This window comes from Symphalangus syndactylus, chromosome 13 (assembly GCF_028878055.3).
Source record: "Symphalangus syndactylus isolate Jambi chromosome 13, NHGRI_mSymSyn1-v2.1_pri, whole genome shotgun sequence".
NCBI classification, from domain to species: domain Eukaryota; kingdom Metazoa; phylum Chordata; class Mammalia; order Primates; family Hylobatidae; genus Symphalangus; species Symphalangus syndactylus.
Genome location: NC_072435.2, coordinates 42739319 through 42761908, shown reverse-complemented (window position 1 = coordinate 42761908; position 22590 = coordinate 42739319). Strand labels below are relative to the sequence as shown.

General features: G+C 50.2%; 1 protein-coding gene across 1 annotated transcript in view; it reads left to right on the top strand.

Annotated features, from left to right (window-relative positions):
- Window positions 1–612: 612 nt before the first annotated feature.
- MED26 (mediator complex subunit 26) overlaps window positions 613–22590 on the top strand; it is a 54046-nt gene continuing 32068 nt past the window's right edge. The window contains exon 1 of the mRNA XM_055239166.2: window positions 613–1061. Within this exon, the coding sequence (XP_055095141.1) occupies window positions 990–1061 (72 nt within the window). The 5' untranslated portion in view covers window positions 613–989. The remainder of the gene's footprint in view (window positions 1062–22590) is intronic.

Below are 22590 nucleotides of genomic sequence, written 5' to 3'. Positions count from 1 at the left end.
GCCCGACGACAGAGCGATCCCGCCCAAATGCCAGTGGTGCCGAGGTGGAGAAGCCGCGGCGTAGACGCAGATTTGCAACCTCCGGCTTTCCGGCGTTCCCAGCTACGGCGGGCGGCTTCTGCCAGAGGCGCTTTGCCGCCTCACGTTTTCGCGATCGGGGTCGCGCGTGGCGGTGCAGACCCCCGCCCCGCCACCACACCCATTCCCACACCCTCTGAGGGGCGGGGGCGGCCGCGGCGGCACCCCCGGACTCCGATGACCCTTCTGCGCGCAGAATCACAACTTGGACGTCTGGTTCCCTCGCCCTCAAAAAACTCGACAGCTGCTCAGCCTGCGACTCCCGTCCCCCAGTCACGCGCCGGGAAGGCTCTCCCAGAGGAAGGATTTTCCCGCCGCCCTCCCCGCTCTGAAGTAGCAGCCGCGAGCGTCCGGGTTCAAGGACTCTTTGCGCGCGCGCTTCCGTCAGAAAGCCCCGCCCCGTGACCCGGGCGGGGTCCGTTGCCCCGCCCAACCTCCTCCCAACGGCTGCCTAGGCCGGGCGGCGGGGCGGGGCGTCACGGGTGGGCGAGTGCGCCTGCGCGCGCGTGCGCGGAGGCGCGGGGCGTGGCGCACGGGCAGCCCCGCCCAGGCCTGGCGTCTCCGCCCGCCCCATCTCCCAACCTCCTCAGCGTGGCGCCGACGCTGCGTGCGGCGCGGACTACCCAGAGTACTCCGCGCGGGGGCAGCTCAGTGGAGTTTGGTTCTCGAGGCGGCGGCAGCGAGCGGCGGCGGCTCCAGCGGCTCCTCCTCCTCCTTCGGTGGCGGCGGCGGCCCGGGACCGAGACTCGGCCCCGGCTCCCCTCTCCGCCACCCCGCGCGCCTCCAACCCCCCGGCGCCGCGGGGAACATGCGGCTCCGGCTCCCGGAGGCCGGCGAGTGAGTGACCCCCGTCCCCCGCCTCAGCCCGCCCGCCCGCTGGCCCGGCCGCAACCCCCCGCCTCGCCCAGGCAATGACAGCGGCTCCGGCGTCTCCGCAGCAGATCAGGGACCGGCTGCTGCAGGCCATCGACCCCCAGAGCAACGTAAGTACCCGCCGCGCGAGCTGGGACGGAGGCCGCATGGGCCCGGGACCCTCCCCCTCTCCTGCACCCCTCGCCCACCGGGCTTCGGGGGACCCGTCTGGCGCCCACCTCCCCTTGAGGGCCGCTGCCATCCCTGCCTCTCACTTCTCGGGCCCGGGCCGGGGGCAGGTCGGGCAGCCCGGCAGCGCTCGGTACGTGAGGCCGAGGCTTCCGTGCGGCCTGGGCGGAGGAAGCAGACGGGGGGCTGAGGCTAGAGTTTTTCCTCCCTTTCTGCTCCAGCTCTACGACTCTCACTGCTCTGGACGAAGCTTCCCTGCCTCGCCCTCCCTCCGGGACCCGAGACCCCCGGAAAGCCCTCCCGGAGCGGGGAGGGGAGGGAGAAGGGCTGTGAAGCAACTGGTGTCCGGGGTATGACTCGGGGAACCTGTGTCTCCCATGTTTTGGCCTTCTGGGTGATCAGGGAAGTCCTTGTTTCCCCTCCTCTCGGCTGGAAGCACCTTCCTGGCTTCGGAGAGAACCCCCAGTCTGTTTTGCTCCTGGCCGGGTACCCAGGGTACGTGGAGAGTCTGTCTCCCTTCTGTGACTAGACACGCCTTTGCCAAAACCCTCTTGGGGTCGCTGCCGACGACAGATGATCTCGGGGAGGGTGGGATCCTTCCTGTTGCCTTTCTGGGCCTCAGTACCCATTGCGTCTCTGACCAAGCCAGAGCTCCATTTTTTAGGCAGTGAATTAAAGAGGACTTTTCTCTCCCGTTTACCCAAGAGTTCTGTTTCAGTAGGCTCTTTCCCTCACCTGGGGGTCTCAGCCTGGTGGTTTTTGACCCAGACTGTCAGGGTTAACTCCAGGGTGTCGCTTCCTCGGGTGCCCCTTTGCTGAGGCTGTTTGCGGAGGGACCGCCCCCTCCCCTTCCGTGTGTGTGTGTGTGTGTGTGTGTGTGTGTGTGTGTGTTGTTGCGGGAGTGGGGGGTGGGTAGGAAGACTGATCTATTCTCATATTTTCTCCAAGAGTTTCTTGGCAGTAGGGGTCATTCTTCCCGCGGCAGGAGCAGGGCGGTAGGAAAATGCAGTAGCATCCAGGTATGAGGGGAGGCCCTGCCTTCCAGGAAGTGGCCATTGAGATCACTTTTTAATATGCTGTGAATGGAAGAAAAGTATCATCTTTGGCTTGGTCAGGTAACTCAGGTTTCTCTCACCGTAGGGGTTTTTGCTTTCATTTTTACATGAGCTTGGCTGATTACTCTTAGCAATATGCTTCACTCTGATGATGTTTTGGGAATAATTCACATGGACTTATACAATTTTTGGTTAAGATTGAAGGGTTATGAGTTTTTTCGAAGGCTCTGGTTGCTGTGATACAAGTGCTTCTCTTATCCCTGGTATTCAGGTCCCATTAACATTGACTTGATGGTAATTGTTTTTAACAAATGTTATATTGTACATTTTTGTTACGACTTTGGGGGTGGAGTGGGCACAAGCTATATAAAACCTTCTAGAATGTCCTTTTTGCAGTAACTGGTGCCACTGCAATTTTAAGACTGAAATATTAGAGGATAAAACTAGTGATATGAAAAAAATAGCCTTGGTGACTTGTGCATCTTTTATGGAGCCAGAAGGTAATTTTTTTAATTTCACGCACTCGCTTTCTTTCTGGAGAGTCTGAGAGGTTGCTGAGATATTAGCACTGATCCTTAATGCCACCTCAGAGAGCTTTGGGATCAGGCGGCACTTTGACAGGCGATCACAGTGTTGTAGATTAGGTCACTCCAGTGACCTCACGGTTTCCAGTATTGTGTAAGGCTCTAATCTAAAGGGTTCCTTGAGGCAGAAGAAAGGAGGACGGAACAAATCTTAGTTTTGTGTGTCTTAGCACATGCGGAAATGCTATATAGGTCCCTGGTTATGTTACCTGGCATGGAATTTGCATTTCATACCGCTTATTTTCGGGGACTTTGGTGATGATCTTGGGCAGAGTCCTACTAACATGGGGTGGATGGATTTGGGAAGTTATCATCTTGACTATGAGCAATGAGGAAAGTGCCTCCTTTGTGATTGACCCTCTGAGCGCTGTTAGGGGCCATTTGACAGGACCATTCGCTTTGAGCAAACACCATGCAGAAACACAGAGCCACGGTGGACAGGGTTGCTGGCGGAGGTGGTGATGAGAGTCGGGGAATGTCAATGAGTCTGCAGTTTCTCTCAGATCAGTGTGGGCTCAGGTGAGAGCAGGTGGCTCCAGCACAGGTGCTGCCGGCGTGCCGCTCTCTCCTCTCTGCTCTGTCCAATGATGAACTCCACTACTGGATATTTAGTTGACACATATTTAAGATGCTCATGAAAAAAAAAAAAACGGGGACAGTGTTGAAGAGCCAACACTAAAATTAAACCTCTTCTGAGAGAAGCGGCAGAGAATTGTGTCATGTAATGCTTACCTTTATGGGCATGCAATTATGGTTAACAAACTTAGCTATTGCTTGCAAAATCAGTGTCAGGAACTGACCTAATATCCACAAGTATCTGGGAAGTTAGGGAAGTGACGAAGTCGTGTTTACCAACCATCTCCTTGACAAAGGAATTCTTAGGAGGAAAGTTGTTTCTGTGCTCTCACTTTTAGCCCCTGGAGTATGCATTTGAATTCCTATAGCAGCAGGCTCAGAGTTAATAATTTCTGCCAATTCAGTAATAAAGTAAATCCTCTACTCTCCTTTTGAAAAGGCTACTAACAGTTTTTCAGAGCAGTCGGAGCTTTTCTTTTCGTCATGCACCCTTTCAGCCCAGGGTGTTGAAAATCTCTCCGAAGCGCAGTGTGTGCGTGATTGTTACAGCTTACTCTCGCTGCATTGTGGGTAAAGTGAAGGACTGTGTCTTACTCTCGCACAGCAGTCGTAGTGAGCAGTCTCCTCAGCAGGTGATTCGGTTCCCATCTGCCTGGGACACTCGTTTTGTGGAGGTATGAGCTTTATCTTCCTGTGCAGCACGCAAGCTTCTTGGGGATGTTTCATGTCTTGTCTTCTCCCTCTAGAGTAGAAGCATTAGGCACACTTTCTACCTGCTGCTTAAGCTGACTGAACCCTAGCATCTGTCTTGGACCTGTGCCTGAGGAGCTACATTTGAGCCCCATTTTACCAAGAAGCCTTTGTGACCGCTTTATGCCCAAAAGTTCAGTTGTGGAATATTCTAATACAGAACTTTGGAGAGTGAAAGAATCACAGGTGGCTTGAGACGCTACTCAGTAGAACTGTGAGGAACACAGATGTTAAGTGATGATTAACAAACTTAGCTTTTAGAGGAAAGGTCCGACGGATAGTAGATGGTGTACTGCATCCTCATGGCAAGTAAAATAACAGCACAGGGCAGGGCTTGCTAGCTGCAGGTGAATGCCCTGTGTTCAGACCAGGGAGAGGCCTGAGGAGGTCCTGCAGCAAAGGGGGACTTGAACTAGCCCTGGCCGCGTGTGTCAGTGCCTCCAGCTGCCAGGCTCTGAGCGGGAAATGTCCTTGGGAGCTGCTTTCTTTCTCATAGCTCTTCAGGCAACAGAGACCAAGGGAGAGGTGACCGAGGCACTCTGCAGAGAGACACAGCAAGAAAGATCATTTTCCCACCTAAGAATTGGAAGGTTGGATGTTGCTTACCTTGGCTTGCCTGCAGATTTCTCGTCCACAAGGTGGGATTGGGAACTGGTATGTGCACCCCATAAAGCTCCTTCCAGATCTAAGTTCAGATCCTTGAAGGGACAGCAGAGCCTAATGTCAATTGTTCTAGAAGGGGTTTTTTTTTTTAATGTATCTTTGCAAGGTACATTGTGTGAAGTTTCTCAACTAACAAAATTCTAAACCAAGGTTCATGCTTTGTTAGTTTGTGTGGCACCCTGTCAGAGAGTTCTGCTTCTTCCCAAAAGCCTTGTGAGTGGGGGAGCCAGTCTCCCTTTTTGCAGGTGCAGAAGCCAGCAGCATCAGGTAATAGGTGCTGCTCAGTGGGTGTCTCCAGGGGTAAGCAGAGGACAAAATGCTTTTATTTCTTACTGACTTAATGGGAGGTGGTGGAACCAAAGTTAGGGACTTACGCAGAGTCATTAAGTGACAGTCCTTAGAGTCCTTCCAACTCTGAACGCCACCACGCTGCCTTGAAAGTTGGAGAGATGGCTCCAGAAGAGGCACGAGGGGGCAGTATTTTTGAGCTGGTAAGAAAACTTGTGAGGATCCTGTAATGTCCCCTACAAGTGTATGTGAGATTACAGCTTGGGGCTGGATTTACCTATGTTAGATCTAACAGGGTGGTGATATGAGATAGCCTGTCCCATGAACATCTTAAGGTCTCTGTCACAGACAGAAACCTGGGCCAGACCACGGTGTGGCAACTAGCAACCGATGTGGAACTTTTCATGAATCTGTGTGACCAGTTTGCTCTCTACTTCAACATTACAGCACTTTTGTTATTAACTTAAAATGCCATTTATTCTGCAGAAAAGCAGAATGGTGTAAATTGCAAAATGAAGGACTCTTGATTCTGAACCTATCCAAAATAGTAGAGGATCCTAAACCCAAACATGTAAATGCCACCTGATCCACAATTGCCCAGATTCAGGGACTCTCCTGTCTTTACTCTGTATATTGTGGCCAGGACACAGGAGAGGAGCAGCGTGGTGTTCTCTGACTTCGGGAAATAGAAAGGTAGCAAGTGTCACCTGTGACACAGGTGTATGTCCTTGTCTTTGACTCATTCTGTCCCTCAGGAGAAAGTGGACTTTACAGTCTGTCCTCACTGAGGTTTCTGGGTGGTCCTCAGAATATGTTGTCCTGGTTGGAGGTCCCAGAGCCCTGGAGGACTGTCCAAGACCAGCGTGTGGGCAGGGGCTTTGTTCTGGATACAGATGTAAAAAGGCACCATGGTCACGTCAGCCCCTGGGCAGCTGTGTAAGATAGGACATGTACCTTAAGGGCGCCAAGCTCTCTTAGGTGAAGGAGGACACCTGGCTTGCCTTTTCTTGATTTTGGGGTCTGCGAGCATCTTCTCAGATGGAGCTCCAGTTTAACCAGACTGACTCCAGGTGACTCCAGTCCAGTGGGAGGGGTCCCCTGGCCACTCCCCCACTATCATCTCTTTCTGGAAACTGGGTGCTTTGTCACTGCACATTGTGCTTTTCCTTTGTATTCCTAGTGGTAGGCTGTTCCGCGTCTGCCTGGTCCCTTTGGGGACCAGGAGCTGGTTGTCAGAATGGGTGGCCGAGTTTGTGGCCCAGTGAGTACAGGAGAGGCAGCACATTTCATTCCAGTGTGGTCTCGCTAGCACCCATGCTTGGAGCACCTTCCAAAACAGCTGCTTTTCACTCTCAGAGCAGGGTGTGGATTTGCCACAGGGATTCTCTGAACCGGGAAGCATTTCCTGAGTAAGAAAGACATACCGATAATTCTGCATGCTGTATTTAAAGGTCTTCTCTGAATACATTCCATGCCTTGGGAGGCACTGCAGTTACATTTCAGTCACTAACTGATTAGCAAGTGCTCGTGTGCTGGGTGTGGAGGGTACAGACCTGAAGATGCCCAGCCCCTGTGCCCAAGGGCCCTGGTGCCTCATAGGGAGGAGGGCAGATAGAGCATGGTCATGAACGAGCTGGGCTGGGGTGCTGTGGCATGTGGGCTCGGCAGTCAGGATGGCCTGATGGTGCCGCAGGTCTCAAGTCCAAATGGAACAGTTCTCCCCGTGCCTTATTTGAAAACAGTTGAGAATTCTTAAGAATATGAGATGGCTTTCTTAAGTATATTCTGTCATCCAGGTTTTCAGAATAAGTTCTGTAGTCAGGCAGGCAGGCTCTTCTTCCGTTGTCTCTGGCATGAGGGGAACAGAGCTGGAAGGAATAGTCAGCAAATTATTGCACAGTTTTCCCTCTCTGCCATGGGATGGGGCACAGGCAGATGTCGAGCTGTGTCTGTGGGTATCGTCAGGGTGTCTGGGCTTGAGAAAATGGGAAGGGCCTTGGGGTAGCATTACATAGCACTGGTTTTCAGTATTTGTGGTGGTGTTGTACCCTCTGGATTAGATTTGCTCTGTGTGGCTTTTGGAGGCAAGCCTAGGGTGGGGAAGGTGAGAGTTCTGTGATGTGCTTAGGGAAGTGGTGGATTATTGTCAGAGCTGGCTTAACACAGGCTGGGGGCACTGTGAGGTGGCTATGTGGACATACCCAGACCCTTGGATTCTGTGTATAGGCCTTTGGATTCTGTGACCATCCAAGTACCGGGAGGTTCTGCGATTCTCTATGGAGCCTATTCAAAAGGAGAGGGGTCATGTCAGGTGAAGTACCAGCAGCCCTCTGGGAACTCACATCCCAAGGATTGCCAGGCAATTGGGGTTAAAGGCCTTTGGATGTTACTGGGACTGCAGCAAAGTTTCCTGGGTTCATCCACTGCAGGAAAATGAATCTTGGAAGGCCTCAGGGGGCTCATCAGGTTTCCCCTGCATGCAGAATTAGGCTCGGTCTCCTGTGTGCCAGCAGCAGTCTCTGTTGGGCAGCAGAGGCTGCAAGACGAACAGTCGCTGTTTACTGAGCACTTACACAGTGCCAGACGCTACTGTGTGGAGCGTCTTGTTGCTTCTTTGAATTACTTCTAGGGTAGGTGCTTCATCTTCTTTTTAGGGGCTAGGAGAGATTCACCGATTTGTCTGGTATTGCAGACAAGGGAACCAGAAGCCTTGGGTCTGAATCCATCACTGGGTGGTTCTGATGTCAGGGGGCTTAACTACGACAGTCTTCCGCTTCCCACATCAGTGGTGCCCGGCATGGAAGCTGAACTCCATTGCGTCTTCTAAGGTGTACCCTTGCAAACATGAAGTGTTTTCACATGTTACATTTTGAATTCCATTCCTCTTCCCAGTTCCTATAACTTTTCCCCCTTTAAATTCCTCTAGCCTAGTGTCTCCAAACCTTTTTGAGTATAAGGGTTCATTTTTATCATCAGAAACCTTCTGGAAGCTTCACATAACAACAGGTGTGCTTTGAGTAACTGTTTTAAAGAAAATTCGAAGACAGAACCTGCTCCTAATCCAGTCATGCTTCGAAATGAAGTTCTGTCTTGTCATCAAAACAGCATCAGTGTAACTCTGAGAGCAGGCCTTACCTGTATGTGTGTGACACCTGGAATTTGACCTTTGTGCTGCCTCCAGCTGGGAGCCTCCTGTCATCCCTACTGCCTCCCTTTTCTGAAACCTTACCTGGCTTAATCCAAGACCGTCTCCCTCAGGAACCATTCATCATTTTAACACCATATATTCCTGCTGATAACAGGTCTTGTTGGTTACATTTTCCATGTGATTGTGAAGTGCCCAAGTAGGAGAGCAGGATTTGCTCCCTTAGTATCTACAACTGCCACAGCATGTGGGTGCCCAAATGCTTGGTGCTCTCACTGTAAACGGCCAGTTTTGGGAATGGCTGTCAGCATTACTGAGCAGGTCCTAGGTGCCAGCAGTTTTCAGCACTTCACCTGCATTCAAAACACATTTAATCTTCATAGCAGGTGTAGATTAAACAGGAGGCAGGTGCTAGGGAGGAAACTGAGGCTCAGCGGATACAGCTGGAAGGAGACTAGGTGGGTTGAGGCTGGGGTTGGAACACACCCACCTGCTGCCTCCCGTGTCGTGTGAGAGGCCAGTGGGCACGTGCTGCGCAGGCACTCCCCTTTCTTGCCTGGGTCCAGCTGTTTATGCTGGATTCATCTGTGCACTGCTCTTATGCCAGACTGGGAGGACAGTGGTCCCTGAAATGCTCTGTGCTTTCTCTGGAACTGGCTGAGGAAGGGGTGTGAGGTGTGTTTTCCTCTTTCTTTCTTATCTGGTATTTTTCACCCTAATAGAGAAGGCGGCACTTGATCTTAGATTTCTGCCTATCCATGGTCCCTAGACACTGTTCAAATGTCACTTCATCTGTGAAGCCTGGGTCCCCAGCGATCCTTCGGCCTTTTTTGGTCATGTGACGAAACATATGGCATTCCTGGACACACATCCCCCCAGATTTTCATTTGCTGTGGTGAGAAAGTGGGGTGCTGCTTTGTCCAGGCCACACCTTGCGGTGGGTCAGCCTCGTGGCTGCTGTGGAGACTCGGGTATTCGTGTGCTGGGTGCACAGCATGGTTTTGTAGGGCGTTGGCTGTGGCTGGCCTTGACTCTGTTGGGGGTTCTGTGGTGCAGGCGTCAGCAGTGGGTGAGTTACTGGGAGGACTCAGGTGCGTGTGACCCGTGGCCCACACCGATAGCCCAGTGGGCTGGCAGCACTCCCAGGCCCTGGCGGCCCCACTGCCTGCTTGTGCCTTCAGCACGGTAGTGCACTCTTCTGTTTCCCACCCACACTCCTGGTCACATTGGCTCTCTGGGCAGCCCCCTGCACGCACTGGGTTTAAGTTCTTATCCTCTTAATGACTTGTTTTGATGTCCCCTCTTCTAGTCATCAGGTTCCTGGCCCAGCTTGAGTTAGGCATGGAGAGGTGGCCACATCCTCTTTCCCCACAGGGTGAGTGGTAGTTACCATGGTAGCTAACGCCCCGCAGGCCAGCCCTCCAGAACCCTTTATAGATGCTGCCCAACTCCATTTGCCTCCCAGGTGCATCTTGCATGCTGCCTAGGCAAGCATTCAGCAAGCTGGCTTTTCAGCGCTGTCAGTGGGAGACCCATGATACTGATGTGAAGGGATATAAAATAAGAACAGTTTTATCCTTTTGGGTGGTCATTGGTTCACATTGTGTCCTTCCGTATTAATTGGTTGCCTGCACAGCACCTGTCTTTACTTCCTATACTAATTCTGTGGCCCGTCCAGCCCTAGAGGGAGGTTAGCACTGTGCTGGTGGCAGGAGCTTAGACACAAAGGGGCTGATGGTCACCCAGGCCCAAAGGCAAGTCTGCGGTCAGGTGAGGACCTGGTTTTTCTGTCTCCCTCTTTTGCAGTGTTGCCTTCACACAGTAGGGTGTCTTCCTCTCCGTCCCAGCAGTTTCAAGATTTTCCCTCACCGAACTCCCGACTCTTTGCCGGAAGCCCCACCAAACATTTCCTTATGCCTTCTCTGAGCTTTGACTGAATTAGCAGTTTGATTGAATTAGTTGATTGGTTTACCCCTGAATCTGGTGTGGGTTCCACCCAAACAGTCCCACAATAGAGGGGATGTTCCCAGGAGACATCAAGGTCCTGTTAATGGGAGAAGAGCAGTGGATCCAGTGTCCGTGGATGTGCACTGATGTCATCACCTCTCCTGATGTGACCGTCAAATAGTTGGGCCTTGGCTCCAGAAGGCAAATGGGAGTTTTTGGGGAAAAAAAATGGGAAATGTAAGGTCCGAGTAGCAACAGGGTGGTTTGGCTGGTGTGAGGTCACCACATGGAGTTGTAAGTACCTGCTTGTTCTGGTTGAACCGCAGACTCTGCATTTGCCTGTAGTCACCCTTGGGGACCTCGCTGTCATGCTGTCCTAGTGCAGGTGCTGGCCAGCTGCAGCTTCAGATCCTGTCCTGGGCTGGAGAGAGTCTTGAATGGTGCTGTTTTTTCCTCCCTGTCCTGACAGTCTCTCCTGGTGCTTCAGTCACTGCCTGGAATGGAGCCCATGCTGCGGGAGGTGGCGCGGTCCAGGTGGCCTGAACCCAGCCAGGCCTCCTGTGGTCATGAGGAGACTGTGCTGTGACCCAGGCAAGAGCTGTGGCCCCTCCTGTAGCTTCTCTGAATTTGTGGACCCTGGGCAGAGGCTGGGAGATCTGTTGGGTCTGATTGACCTGCCTGTTTCCTCTCTTCTGTTCCTCCCCCCTGGGTAACCGGAAACTCATACCTGTGTTTCCTGGCCTGGCTTCTTCCCCTTCGGTTAATGGAGAGGGGTAGAGTCAAGTGATCTTTCTTTTGCAGCCTCCATTTCCCCAACCTCACCTTGTGTTTCTGGGGGGGCTCTCAGTAAGCACCTGATGTTGGTGTCTGCTCCCCCTTTTGCCTGGCAGTGACGGAAATGGGCTACATGTTAAGTCTCAGCTCGTCTGTGAGTGAAAGGTTTGTGAATGGGTATTCCACCTTCCCTTCTGCTTTAAGGGAGCTTCTCAAGCATTTCATTTCTCACCTTGATGGTTGTTGGGCAAGCAAGTGCCTGAACTTGTGGGCCCCTGAATGAGGAGCCTGTCTTCTCCCAGGAGAGCTTCAGCACTGCCCTCCTGTGAGCTCCTCCTGCATTTGCTCCCCAGCTTTTTCCCTCCACTAAACACTGAGCTGAGCTTAAATAAGTGCTGTTTGGGATTGAAATTAGGGTGGAGAGAAAGGAGGGGGAATCTTTTCTGTTTCTGGTCCTCGGCACTATGTCTGTGTGTGTATATGTGTCTGTCTCTGTGTGTGTGTCTGTGCGTCCGCCTGTCTTGTGGATGGCCTGCTTCATGTGTTGGGAAACAAACTCAGCAGCTCCTGAGTTTGACCTGTTGTGGACAGGAGTTACTTTCTAGTTTCCAGTTCCGGAAACTTCAGGAGACACACCCTGGCTTGGCTTGGGGTGCCATGGGAGGGCCTTGTAAGAAAGTGGCAGTGCCCACAGGAAGTCAGGGAGGTGTTTCCAGAAGGAGCAGGGTCTTTTGTGCAGACAGAAACAGCATGTGCCCCCAGGCTGCTGCAGCCTTGTGTACCTGAAGGAAAATGGTGAAAACCCTGGCCTGGAGTGGGGAGGGAGCACATTAGGTGTTCTGGTGTAGTTGGCAGGTGGTATTTGTGCTGGACGGTATGCGGAAGACTTGTGCATTGCCTCTCTGGACACGCTGTCAGCCCAATGAGGAGTTAGGGGTGTGACCGAGTGGGCACCTCCTCATCACCATGGTGATGATGATTCTTCTGTGTTGAGAGCACTGCGAACACGGTTTCCTATCTGGTCGGGTGGTGGGCTCCCTCAAGTTGGGAAGTAGGAAGTGGCATCATCTGTTTAGGAAGATGAGCTGTCCTTGGGCACAAGGATGCCTGTTGTGTTGGTCACGCCAGGTTGTCTTCTCCTTAGGGCACTGTTCTCTGTGCTTACCATGGGCACTTGGAATGAATGACAAGGCCTAACAGTGGGGGATGTCTGCCTCCCTGGTTCCCTTGCCCCTTGCTGCATTGGTCTCTTTTTTCTCTACACAACCCCTTCCAGTGGTGCCTGCTCCCCCTAAGCGTTTTGGCTTTGTGTAGCACTGCTCACGGTCTTCGACCCTTAAGACTTTCCCCAGGTAGTCTCAGAGCCACGGCTTCCTTGGCACCTGGACACTTGCTCTCTCCTGTGCCTGGGTGTCTAGACAGCCCACTCCAAAGTGGATACACCTTCTTCACCTCTGCCCTTGTCATGCTGTGCTGTGTCTGTTGGTGGTGCCATGATCTACTGCTCTGTAGACCACCTTAGGGCCATCCTGGAGTCCTTCTTCCTGCAAGCTGGACCTCTAGGGGGTCTAGTGCAGCAGTGTCCTAGTCAGTCTCCTGCCTCTGTGTGTCTGAAAACAGATTGGGATGTTTGACTTCTCTGGTGGTGTCGTGTTGCTGGCTGGATGGGGAGTCTCAGCTCTTTAGGTGGCATATAGTGGAGAAGACAGTCTTTCTCCTGGCTGGAGGACTTAAGCAGAAAGGAGTTGGAACCATCGACTCTGCCATTCACCTTGCAACCTTCGACAAGGTTAGGTTTGCAGCCTTTGTTTTTCCAGAAAGATGTAAAAAATGCTGCATAGGAAGGCTTTTAAGAATGGAACATGGCCCTGTGCCTGAGGCATCCTGGGTGCTCACATTCATGCTACCTAATAATACACAGGCTTGGTGGTAGAGAGCCCATCTAGCTCCCATTGCCTTCCTCCGGGTCTCTGCATCCTCGTTTTCCTGAGAGCTGCCCCTTCCTCTCTCCGTCCATGCCCATTGGATGGTTAGTAACATAGGTAGGACTGGCCAGTCATGGGGTTGCATCTTCCTGGGCAGTGATTGGTTCAGAGACAGACCTGTGACCCAATCAGAGCCTGTGAAAGTTGTAGCACTTTGCTGGAGTAGGTTGGGGAGACTTGAATGGAAGAGGTTGTGAGCTGTTTTCTGCTGGAGTTTGCTGCCTGGAGGCAGCCTGTCCAGGATTAAGACCTGGTCAGAGGAGTGGAGAGGACTAAGACCTTGTGGCTTGGCTGGTCTGAGGTGAAGCCTGTCCTAAACTTTTTTTTTTTTTTCCCCCAGAGATCGAGTCTTGCTCTGTCTCCCAGGCTTGAGTGCAATGGCGCAATCTCAGTTCATTGCAACCTCCGCCTCCTGGTTTCAAGCAGTTCTCCTGCCTCAGCCTCCCAAGTTGCTGGGATTACAGGCGCCTGCCACCACGCCCAGCTAATTTTGTATTTTTAGTTGAAACGGGGTTTTGTCATGTTGGCCAGGCTGGTCTCGGACTCCTGACCTCAGGTGATCCACCCACCTTGGCCTCCCAAAGTGCTGGGATGAATGACAGGCGTGAGTCCCCACACCCGGCTGCCCCATGCTTTCAAGCTAAGTGAGCCTATGGTTCCCTTTCTTGATTAAACCCATTTGAGCTGACTTTTCCCTCACTTGCAACTGAGAGAGTCAGTAAAGAATCATCTGAGCACATTGTGCCCCAGGCTCTGGGTCAGGTAGCCCTTCTTATTCCTCTCCTGCTCCAGCCATGCTCAGCTGCTCATCAGTCAGCTCCTCAAGTTTTTGTGCACCCCACCTGATCACCTTCCCTCTCTCCCTCCTTGCCTCTCTGGTCTCAGGGTCCAGAGCCTCCATAAGCAGCCCTGTCTTCTGACTGTTCCAGGCATCCTGGTCTGATCTTTCCCGCAGTGCCTCCTGTAACCGGTCTGACGTGCCTGTCGTTTCCCCCACCCCCATTCCCCTTGAAGGCAAAGACTGGTTGGTTGTTTTCTTGCTGGTATTTAGTGAGCCATTCATTCTGTTAGGGCCAGTGACCAGTTTACAATGGATGTGGGTCCATTTCTGACTTCAGATTACAGAAGTAGCATTGCCTAACCTGGGAGGACCCAGTTGGGCTTGGGGGTAAGAATTCAGGCTTAGTGGGGCTTAGTCATTTAGCTGATGAGTATTGGGGTTGAGGTGGCTGCGGCTGGACTTGGCCAGACCCCCGGAGGAAGACCCCTGCCTGTGATGGTTACTTGGCTCTCTCCAAACTTCAGCCCTTTGGATTCCTCCCACGGTTCGAAGGGTCTGTTGGAGCCATACTGGCATGGTCTGCACCCAGGCGCTGAGTCTGTTCTGTGTGTATCGCTTAGCTCCACTAGGTCTGGGGATTCCAGAAGCCGTCGACAGGACCCAGTGGCCTGGTGAACCCCTCAGGCCCACATGAGCCTGCACATGCCTCCTTCCTCCAGGCCTGGGCAGACACTCACCACCCACTCCCCCACCTTTTTATTTTATTTTATTTTATTTTGAAATGGGATCTTACTCGTCACCCAGGCTGGAGTGCAGTGGCACAATCGGCTCACTGCAACCTCCACGTCCCCGGCTCAAGTGATCCTCCTACCTCAGCCTTCTGAGTAGCTGAGACTACAGGCACACGTTACCACACCCAGCTAATTTTTTGTAATTTTTGTAGAGATAGGGTTTCACCATGTTGCCCAGGCTGGTCACAAATTCCTGAGCTCAAGCGATCTGCCAGCTTCGGCCTCCCAGAGTGCAGGAATTACAGGTGTGAGACCCTGCGCTGGGCCAGACACTACCCTTAGCACAGCTTCTGGACCTTAGCTGGAAGGCTTCGGGTCCTTCTCAGCTGCCTCTACTTCGGTGACCTTGGAGCAGATCACTTAATGTCTCCAAGCCTCAGTCTTTTTACTTGTGACATGGAGCTGGCGTTGCCATCACCTGGTGATACTGTCCTGTGGGGCTTGAGGTATGTTGAGAGCCTGGCACAATGCCTAGCCTCCATTTAGTCACCCTGATCAGGAAGATCTGTCTTCCTGTGACAGATGAGTTTGGGATGTTGTCTTCCTGGGGCCATGCGGTTGGAAGGGGGGAAGTGAGGATTTTAACTCCATCATTGATTCTGTCACCAAGCCCAGGGCATGGATCTCATTGAATCTAGTTACCAGTCCCACTTCACAAACCAAGGGCTTGACATCCTTTGGTGTAAATCTTTATAAGGGAGTATAAGGACTTTATCCTGGGGCCATAACAGAAATGGTTGCAAGGACAACAGCATCAACTCTTACTGTGTGCTCACTCTGTGCTAAGAATTATCCAATTTTATAGATGGGCTAATTCAGGAAACTGAAGCATAGTGAGGTTAGGTCGCTGGCACTGCACAGCTGTGAACCTGACTCCTTCTGCCCTCAGAGCCTTTGCTTTCATCCAGAGATGACACTGCTGCCCACTGTAGAGGGAAGGGGGATGCACATGAAGCCAGTGCCACCTAGACAGTGCCCGTCAAGCGCCTTGCATAGAGAGCTGGGGACTCTGCTGTCTTTTTCCACCTCAGAAGTGGGGGAGTTTGTGCCTGAGCTGTTGTGGAGTACAGAGGATCCCGTGTCCCTTCCCCAGCCAGACATGGCCTCCGACATCTCTAGAGCCTTTGAGCCATGTCAGCTCCAGTTCATGAGGTCTTTTCTTGTGGAGAAGGGAGCCTTTTCATTTCTTATAGGTAGGTTGATGAATAGGTTTAACAATCAAGTAGAAATCCTCTAAGCCTCCTCTCCCCTCCTCCCAAAGAAAGATGGAAAGAAAGGAAAGTATTTAATATGTAAGAGTTTGGGAATTAGACCTGGATTTGAATCTCTACAGCTCTGTCTCCAAGTTGTATGTCCTTGGACAAATCACATCAAATATTTATCAGTGCTATTAATACTCTCTATAAAGTGAGGACGTCCCTATCCTACTAAAGGTAAACAGTGCCTGAAAGGAAATTTACTACCTAGTAGGTACTAAACATGTATAAGCCCCTTCTCGACTTTTCAGGAGCTAGGGGGTATTACTCCCCTAGATGAGTTTGTAGATACTGAACTTTGATTTTCACAAATGCTGTTCTTTTTCAAGGGTAGTCTTTCCTTTAGTGTCAGCAACGAGCAGTTACAAGACAACGCTGCATAATTTACACATTTCTAAATGCTCCCTTGGGGGAAAACAGGAAGAAATTGGTTGTAGAACAAAATCCCAGATGTCAGGGTCCGGAGCCTCTTCCTTGGAAGAGGTGCTTAGGCTGAAATTCACAAGCAGGTTTAAAAGCTGCCTATACTTTTCCAAATCTCTCTGTGCTGCAGTTGCAGGTGGGGATGATCAAAATACAACTTTGTGCACGTGAAACTGCCTTTCAGAAGCAATAGCCGATATTCTTCCTGTGTAGAGACGTACTTTAGAATCAACAGTTGTGGCTAGGCACACGGTGGCTCCAGCCTGTAATCCCAGCACTTTGGGAGACCGAGGTGGGAGGATCGCGTGAGGCAAGGAGTTTGAGACCAACCTTGGCAACATAGTGAGACCTTGTCTGTACTAGAAATCACAAACATTAGGTGGGGGTGGTGGCATGTGCCTGTAGTCCCAGCTACTCGGGAGGCTGAGGTGGGAGGATCGCTTGAGCTGTGTAGGCTGAGGCTAGGGTGAGCCAAGATCACGCCACTGCACTCCAGCTCGGGCGACAGAGCGAGACCCTGTCTCAAGAAAAAAAACAAACAAACAAAAAGTAATCATAATCATAAGATCTCCAAGATTTTACTGGACAGAAAAATGTTGATGTAATTGATACCTGGAACATATACCTTGCACAAAAACATGTGGGCAGAATGGCCTTGGCGGGTAATCAAGACTGGACGTTAAGCCAGCCCGTTGCTGTTTTATCTCTCCCGGCGTATCTCCTACCCCACCCCCAACAACCTGCATCACCCTGCTGGCAGGAGCTCAGAGCCACTGTCACCCTCCTGGAAACTATTTATGTAGCAAGAGGCATAGACATGCTCATGTCCTATGACCCAGTAATTTTACTCTTGGAAGTTTATTTACAGGCTGAGCGTGGTGGCTCACGCCTGTAATCCCAACACTTTGGGAGGCCAAGGTGGGAGGATCACTTGAGGCAAGGAGTTGAAGACCAGACTGACCAACATAGCAAGACTTTGTCTGCATTTAATTCTTTTTTTTTTTTTTTAAATGAAGTTTATTTTTAAACGGCATGGGAGAAGCTTCAGAATCGTGGTGCATCCACAGAGTCAAATAGCCTATAGCCGACAGCATGATTCTGAAGGCTCTATAGAAAAATGGGCAGGCCTTACCATGAGGGGGAAAGGAGTGGTTTTGTGACTCAGGCATCTGGATAGGCTGGATGCCTAAAGAACTAGAACTTGGGGTAAAATGGAAGCACTTGTGTTGGTTGGGGCAGGGGGAATGGGTTGGTTTGTTTTTCCCTATGCTCCATTGTCTTTTCAATTAAACTGTAAAAAAATGAAAATAAAAGTAGACTGCTCTAACCTGAAGTGCACTTGAGCACTATTGAGAGCAATCGGCTGTGGAGTGGATTGCGGGCCTCTATGTACAGCAATCAGTGGAGAGGATTATTTCCCCTCTCATGTGTTTCCGAAAGGTTCAGAACACTAGTGTGCAATACGACACTCCAGTCAAGGCCACCAGTCATGTTCTTCATGTTCCCAGAGGTCCATCCCACCAGGAATGACTGGACAACACCTGGTTTTCTCCACACAGTGAAGCCACACCCCATGGCTCTGCTAAACACCCTGGAGTGGTCCATGCCTCTGCCCTTCCTCTCACCTTAGTCACGTACTCCACCTGTGAGGCCCGGGGGCTACTGCCAGGATGCATGTTCTCCAGCCCTCCTCTGCCCTCCATCTCGAGTGCAACCCTGGTCATTTCCCTCTTGGTCCTGCCCCTTCCACACCGATAAGCAGATGACACCACTGTCACTTCACATCCTTCAGTGGTTTTCCATCACCCTTAGAATAGACGCCCACATTCCTTATTGTCATGATCTACACATGCTACAGGCCTTGGGCCCTTCTTTCCTTTCTCAGCGCAACTTGAACCCTTGCTCTCATTCTTGTGGAAGAACCTTCTCCCTCATCCAGTTCTTGTGACAGTCGGACTTCTTCAGGCCTCTCTTGGCCACCCATTATATAGAGCCCATGCCCTCCTGCTGTCACACTGCTTTCAGCCTTCCATGTCATGGCACACGTAGGAAACAATGGCATCCACAGGGTGCAGTGGGTAATTTGGAGGCAAGACTAGGGGAAAGTGCACGTGATGTTTCTACCATAAGAATTATAAGGATGGTGGCTCACGCCTGTAACCTGTAATCCCAGCACTTTGGGAGGCTGAGGTGGGTGGATCACCTGAGGTCGGGAGTTTGAGACCAGCCTGAGCAACGTGGAGAAACCCCATCTCTACTAAAAATACAAAATTAGCTGGGTGTGGTGGCGCAGGCTTGTAATCCCAGCTACCAAGAGGCTGAGGCAGGAGAATCGCTTGAACCCGGGAGGTGGAGGTTGTAGTGAGCGGAGATCACACCATTGCACTCCAGCCTGGGCAACAAGAGCAAAACTCCGTCTCGAAAAAAAAAAAAAAAGAAATTATAAGGAAGATAAAATACAAGGTGTTAGGGAACATAGTTAATACTGAACTTGTGTTGAATAACATTATGATTATTATTATTTTTAGAGGCAATGTCTTGCTTATTATTATTATTTTTTAGAGACAGAGTCTTGCTCTAAAAACTTTAGTTGTCCAGGCAGGAGTGCAATAGCGCAATCATAGCTCACTACAGCCTTGAGCTACTGGGCTCAAGGGATCCTCCTGCCTCAGCCTCCCAAGTAGCTGGAACTACAAGTGCTAGCCACCACACCTCACTAATTTTTGTATTTTTTATAGAGATGGTCTCGCTGTGTTGCCCAGGCTGGTCTTGAACTCCTGGCCTCAAGTATCTTTCCGCCTTGGCCTCCTAAAGGGTTGGGATTATGTGTGTGAGTGACCGCACCTGGCTTGAATAACATTACTGAAATAACATTGCCTTTTTTTTTTTTTTTTAAAGAGTACTTGTGTCCAAGAACATAACTTTTATATGTTAGGGTATGGGTTTTGTTTTTGTTTCTGTTTTGCTTGACTTTGATAATTGTTGTGGAGAAATTTTGTTTGCACAAGAAGGTGATAAAACTTGGAAGCATTTTTTTTTTAGTAAACATTGAAAAATTTATGAGTTGGCATTTCTAAAAAAAATCCAGATTCTTTAATCTTTTTTTTATATGTAATGTTGAAATACAATAATGCAAATGGACTTTAGTTTCATTCAGACTCTCTTTCAAGCACTTCGAAATAATGAAGCTCTAATTTACATAAGGCATACACTAAGGTATAAACAGTGGTGTGCTGGTGAAAATTTGACAGCCAGCTCTCAGGAAAAAGAAAAAAAATCTGTATATATATATATGTAAATATGCATGTAAGTTTATGAGTTTTACTAGTATAAAGGATGGGTGGCATATAATTTGCAAATAATAATGAAATATACAACACTGTTGTCAGTTCCATGTAGCCAATTGCTTCTCACCAGCTGCTTCCGTTGATTTTTGCTGAGCTTTTGTATCAGCTTCTGATTGGTTTTGACGTGACTTTGGTTGATATCTTTATTCTTTATTCTTTTTTTTTTTTTTTTTTTTGAGACGGAGTCTCGCTCTGTCACCCAGACTGGAGTGTGGTGGTGCAATCTCCGCTCGCTGCAACCTCCACCTCCCGGATTCAAGTGATGCTCATGCCACCCCCTAAGCAGCTGCGACTACAGGTGTGCACCACCATACCCGGCTAATTTTCGTATTTTTAGTAGAGACAGGGTTTCTGCATTTTGGCCAGGCTGGTCTTGAACTCCTGGCCTCAAGTGACCCACCCGCCTCAGCCTGCCAAAGTGCGTGATCACAGGCGTGAGCCACTACACCAGCCTGGTCGATATCTTTGTGTTAATAAGTCAAGTCATGTCTTTGCTGAATTAGATAATAGTTTTCAAATACCTGTACTATAAGAATATTTTCTCAGTTGTCCTGTTCCCATTGTAATGACTTCAGGCATGACACACTTTTTAAGTTTAATTGCATTATTAATATTTTCTCCATCACTTTCTTAAGTCTAAACCCCAGGAGTTGGCTAACTTTTTGTAAAGGGCCAGATAGTAAATGTTTTCATCTTTGCAAGCCATATGGCCGTAGAGTCTCTGTTGTACTGCTATCTTTGTAGCACAAAAGCAGCCAGAGACAGTGAGTGAATGAGCGTGACTGTGTTCCAGTAAAACTTGATGTGATTAATTTACGTCAATGTGAATTTTACCTCAATAAACAATGTGTAAAATGAAAAAAGTAAAACCTTTATTTACAAAAGCAGAAAGTGTTGTAGAATGGCCCAGGAGTTTGCAGATTTCTAGTTTGGAGCCCATAAAATCAAGCCCTGATTTATAGTGTTTACTTATTTCCGTGGTGGAAATACTCTCACCATGGCTGGCTTCAAGCCACTAACATGAGGTCACTGAATGTGAAGTTGGGAAAGAGACTCAGTAGCACACCATGTCCTCCATGCCCATACAGTAGTCATGAATAACCTCAGAAACCTAGATAGTACTAAGTTTGGTTAAAATAAGTAGGAAGTGATGAGTTTTGAGTACACAGTACTGAAAACTTCGTCCTTTGTTCTTATCACAACTTATTGTAAGCTTATATAATGTAATTGTTAGTAATGGCTCCTTTGATTCCTGAAAGTGTCACCACGGGCTTGCTCTCTCAGTAAAGCTGGCGTGAGCAGGCTCCAGCACACACCTGGGTAGAGTCCCTGCCCCTTAGCTGGCTTGAATGCCGAAGGCTCGCGGCCCCAGAAGAGGAGATGTATTGGAATGTGTGCAGACGGAGATCTGGCCTGGGCCTGGAGCCTTGCCCACTAGGGCCCTGGTGCCCCTTGGCCTGCTTGCCGGGCTTCAGGCCACAGACAGGCTACTTGTCCAGATGGTGTCTGCGCCTTTGCAGCTGGCTGCTAGGACAGTTCTCGTGATCGTGTTTCCCATTGGCCCTGTCTAGCACCCCTCACTGGCTCACTAGGAGCCAGCTGCCCTGATGCGGAGGGGGGGTCATCATGCAACTTGCTCTAGATCGGGGTGTCCAATCTTTTGGCTTCTCTGAGCCACATTGGAAGAATTGTCCTGGGCTGCACATAAAATACACTAACATTGACGATAGCCGATCAGCTTAAAAAAAAAATATCTCATTATGTTTTAAGAAAGTTTACGAATTTGTGTTGGGCTGCATGTGGCGCGAGGGCCATGGGTTGGACAAGTTTGCACTGCTTCTTGCTCCAGATGTATCACCTCCCTGGGTTCTCTCAGGGCTCCGGGGCTGAAGTGACCACCTCGTCTGGCCCAGTGGTTGTGAGGGAAGGCTTCGACTCACGTCAATCACACTGTTTATTTTCTTCATGGCTTTTAGTGTGGCTATGGTCTTGTCTGTTGCCTGCCTTCCCCAACATGAATGTGAGCCCTCTGTCTGCTCCCTGAGTTCCTCTTCAGAAGGCACAAGGCAGACAATATGGACATGCTCCTTTTTTTTTTTTTTTTTTTTTAAATAAAAGGAGACAGTCTCTGTCACCCAGGCATGAGTGCAATGGCATGGCCAGAGTTCAAGTTCATTGTAGCCTCGGATTTCTGGGCTCAAGTGATCCTCCCACTTCAGCATCTTGAGTAGCTGGGACTACAGGTATATGCCACCACACCTGGCTAACTTTTTAATTTTTAAATTTTTATTTTTATTTATCAGAGACAGGGTCTCACTATGTTGCCCAGGCTGGTCTTAAACTCCTGGCTTCAAGCGATCCTTCCACCTCAGTTGCCTGATTAGCTGGGATTACAGGTGTATGCCATCATGCCTGGCCAACGTTCTTATTTTTCCAGGAGATAAATAGCAGCTGAGACCAGATACAGTGGTTCACACCTGTAATCCCAACACTTTGGGAGTCTGAGACAAGAGGATCATTTGAGCCCAGAAGTTTGAGACCAGACTGACCAACACAGGGAGAGCCTATCTGTGAAAGGGTGACTGAATGAATTCTCGTGTCTGCAGCAGTTCCATTGTGCATCCCAGGTGGGTTTGGGTTCCCACCAAACCTACAAAGGTGCTCCTGATGCCAGACACCAACATTGCTTTTTGGTGTGTGCCAGGCACCCCTCCTCTGGGAAAGGAGCAGCCCTGTCTCAGCCTGCTCCCCTCCCAGATGGTGGCAGTCACTGTTGCTGACTTCATCACTGGGCCGTCAAAAATCTCTCTAGGTTTCAGCATGGCTAATGCCACATTTGCTTCTTATCCCCCGCTCCCCTCCAAAAAATGGAAACCCTCCCTCATTGTGTCTTTTGTTTTTGTTTTTATTTTTATTTTTTTGAGACGGAGTCTCACTCTGTCACCCAGGCTGGAGTGCATTGGCATGATCTTGGCTCACTGCGACCTCTGCCTCCCGGGTTCAAGCAATTCTGCCTCAACCTCCTGAGTAGCTGGGATTACAGGCATGTGCCACCACACCCAGCTTATTTTTGTACTTTTAGTAGAGATGGGGGTTTCACCATATT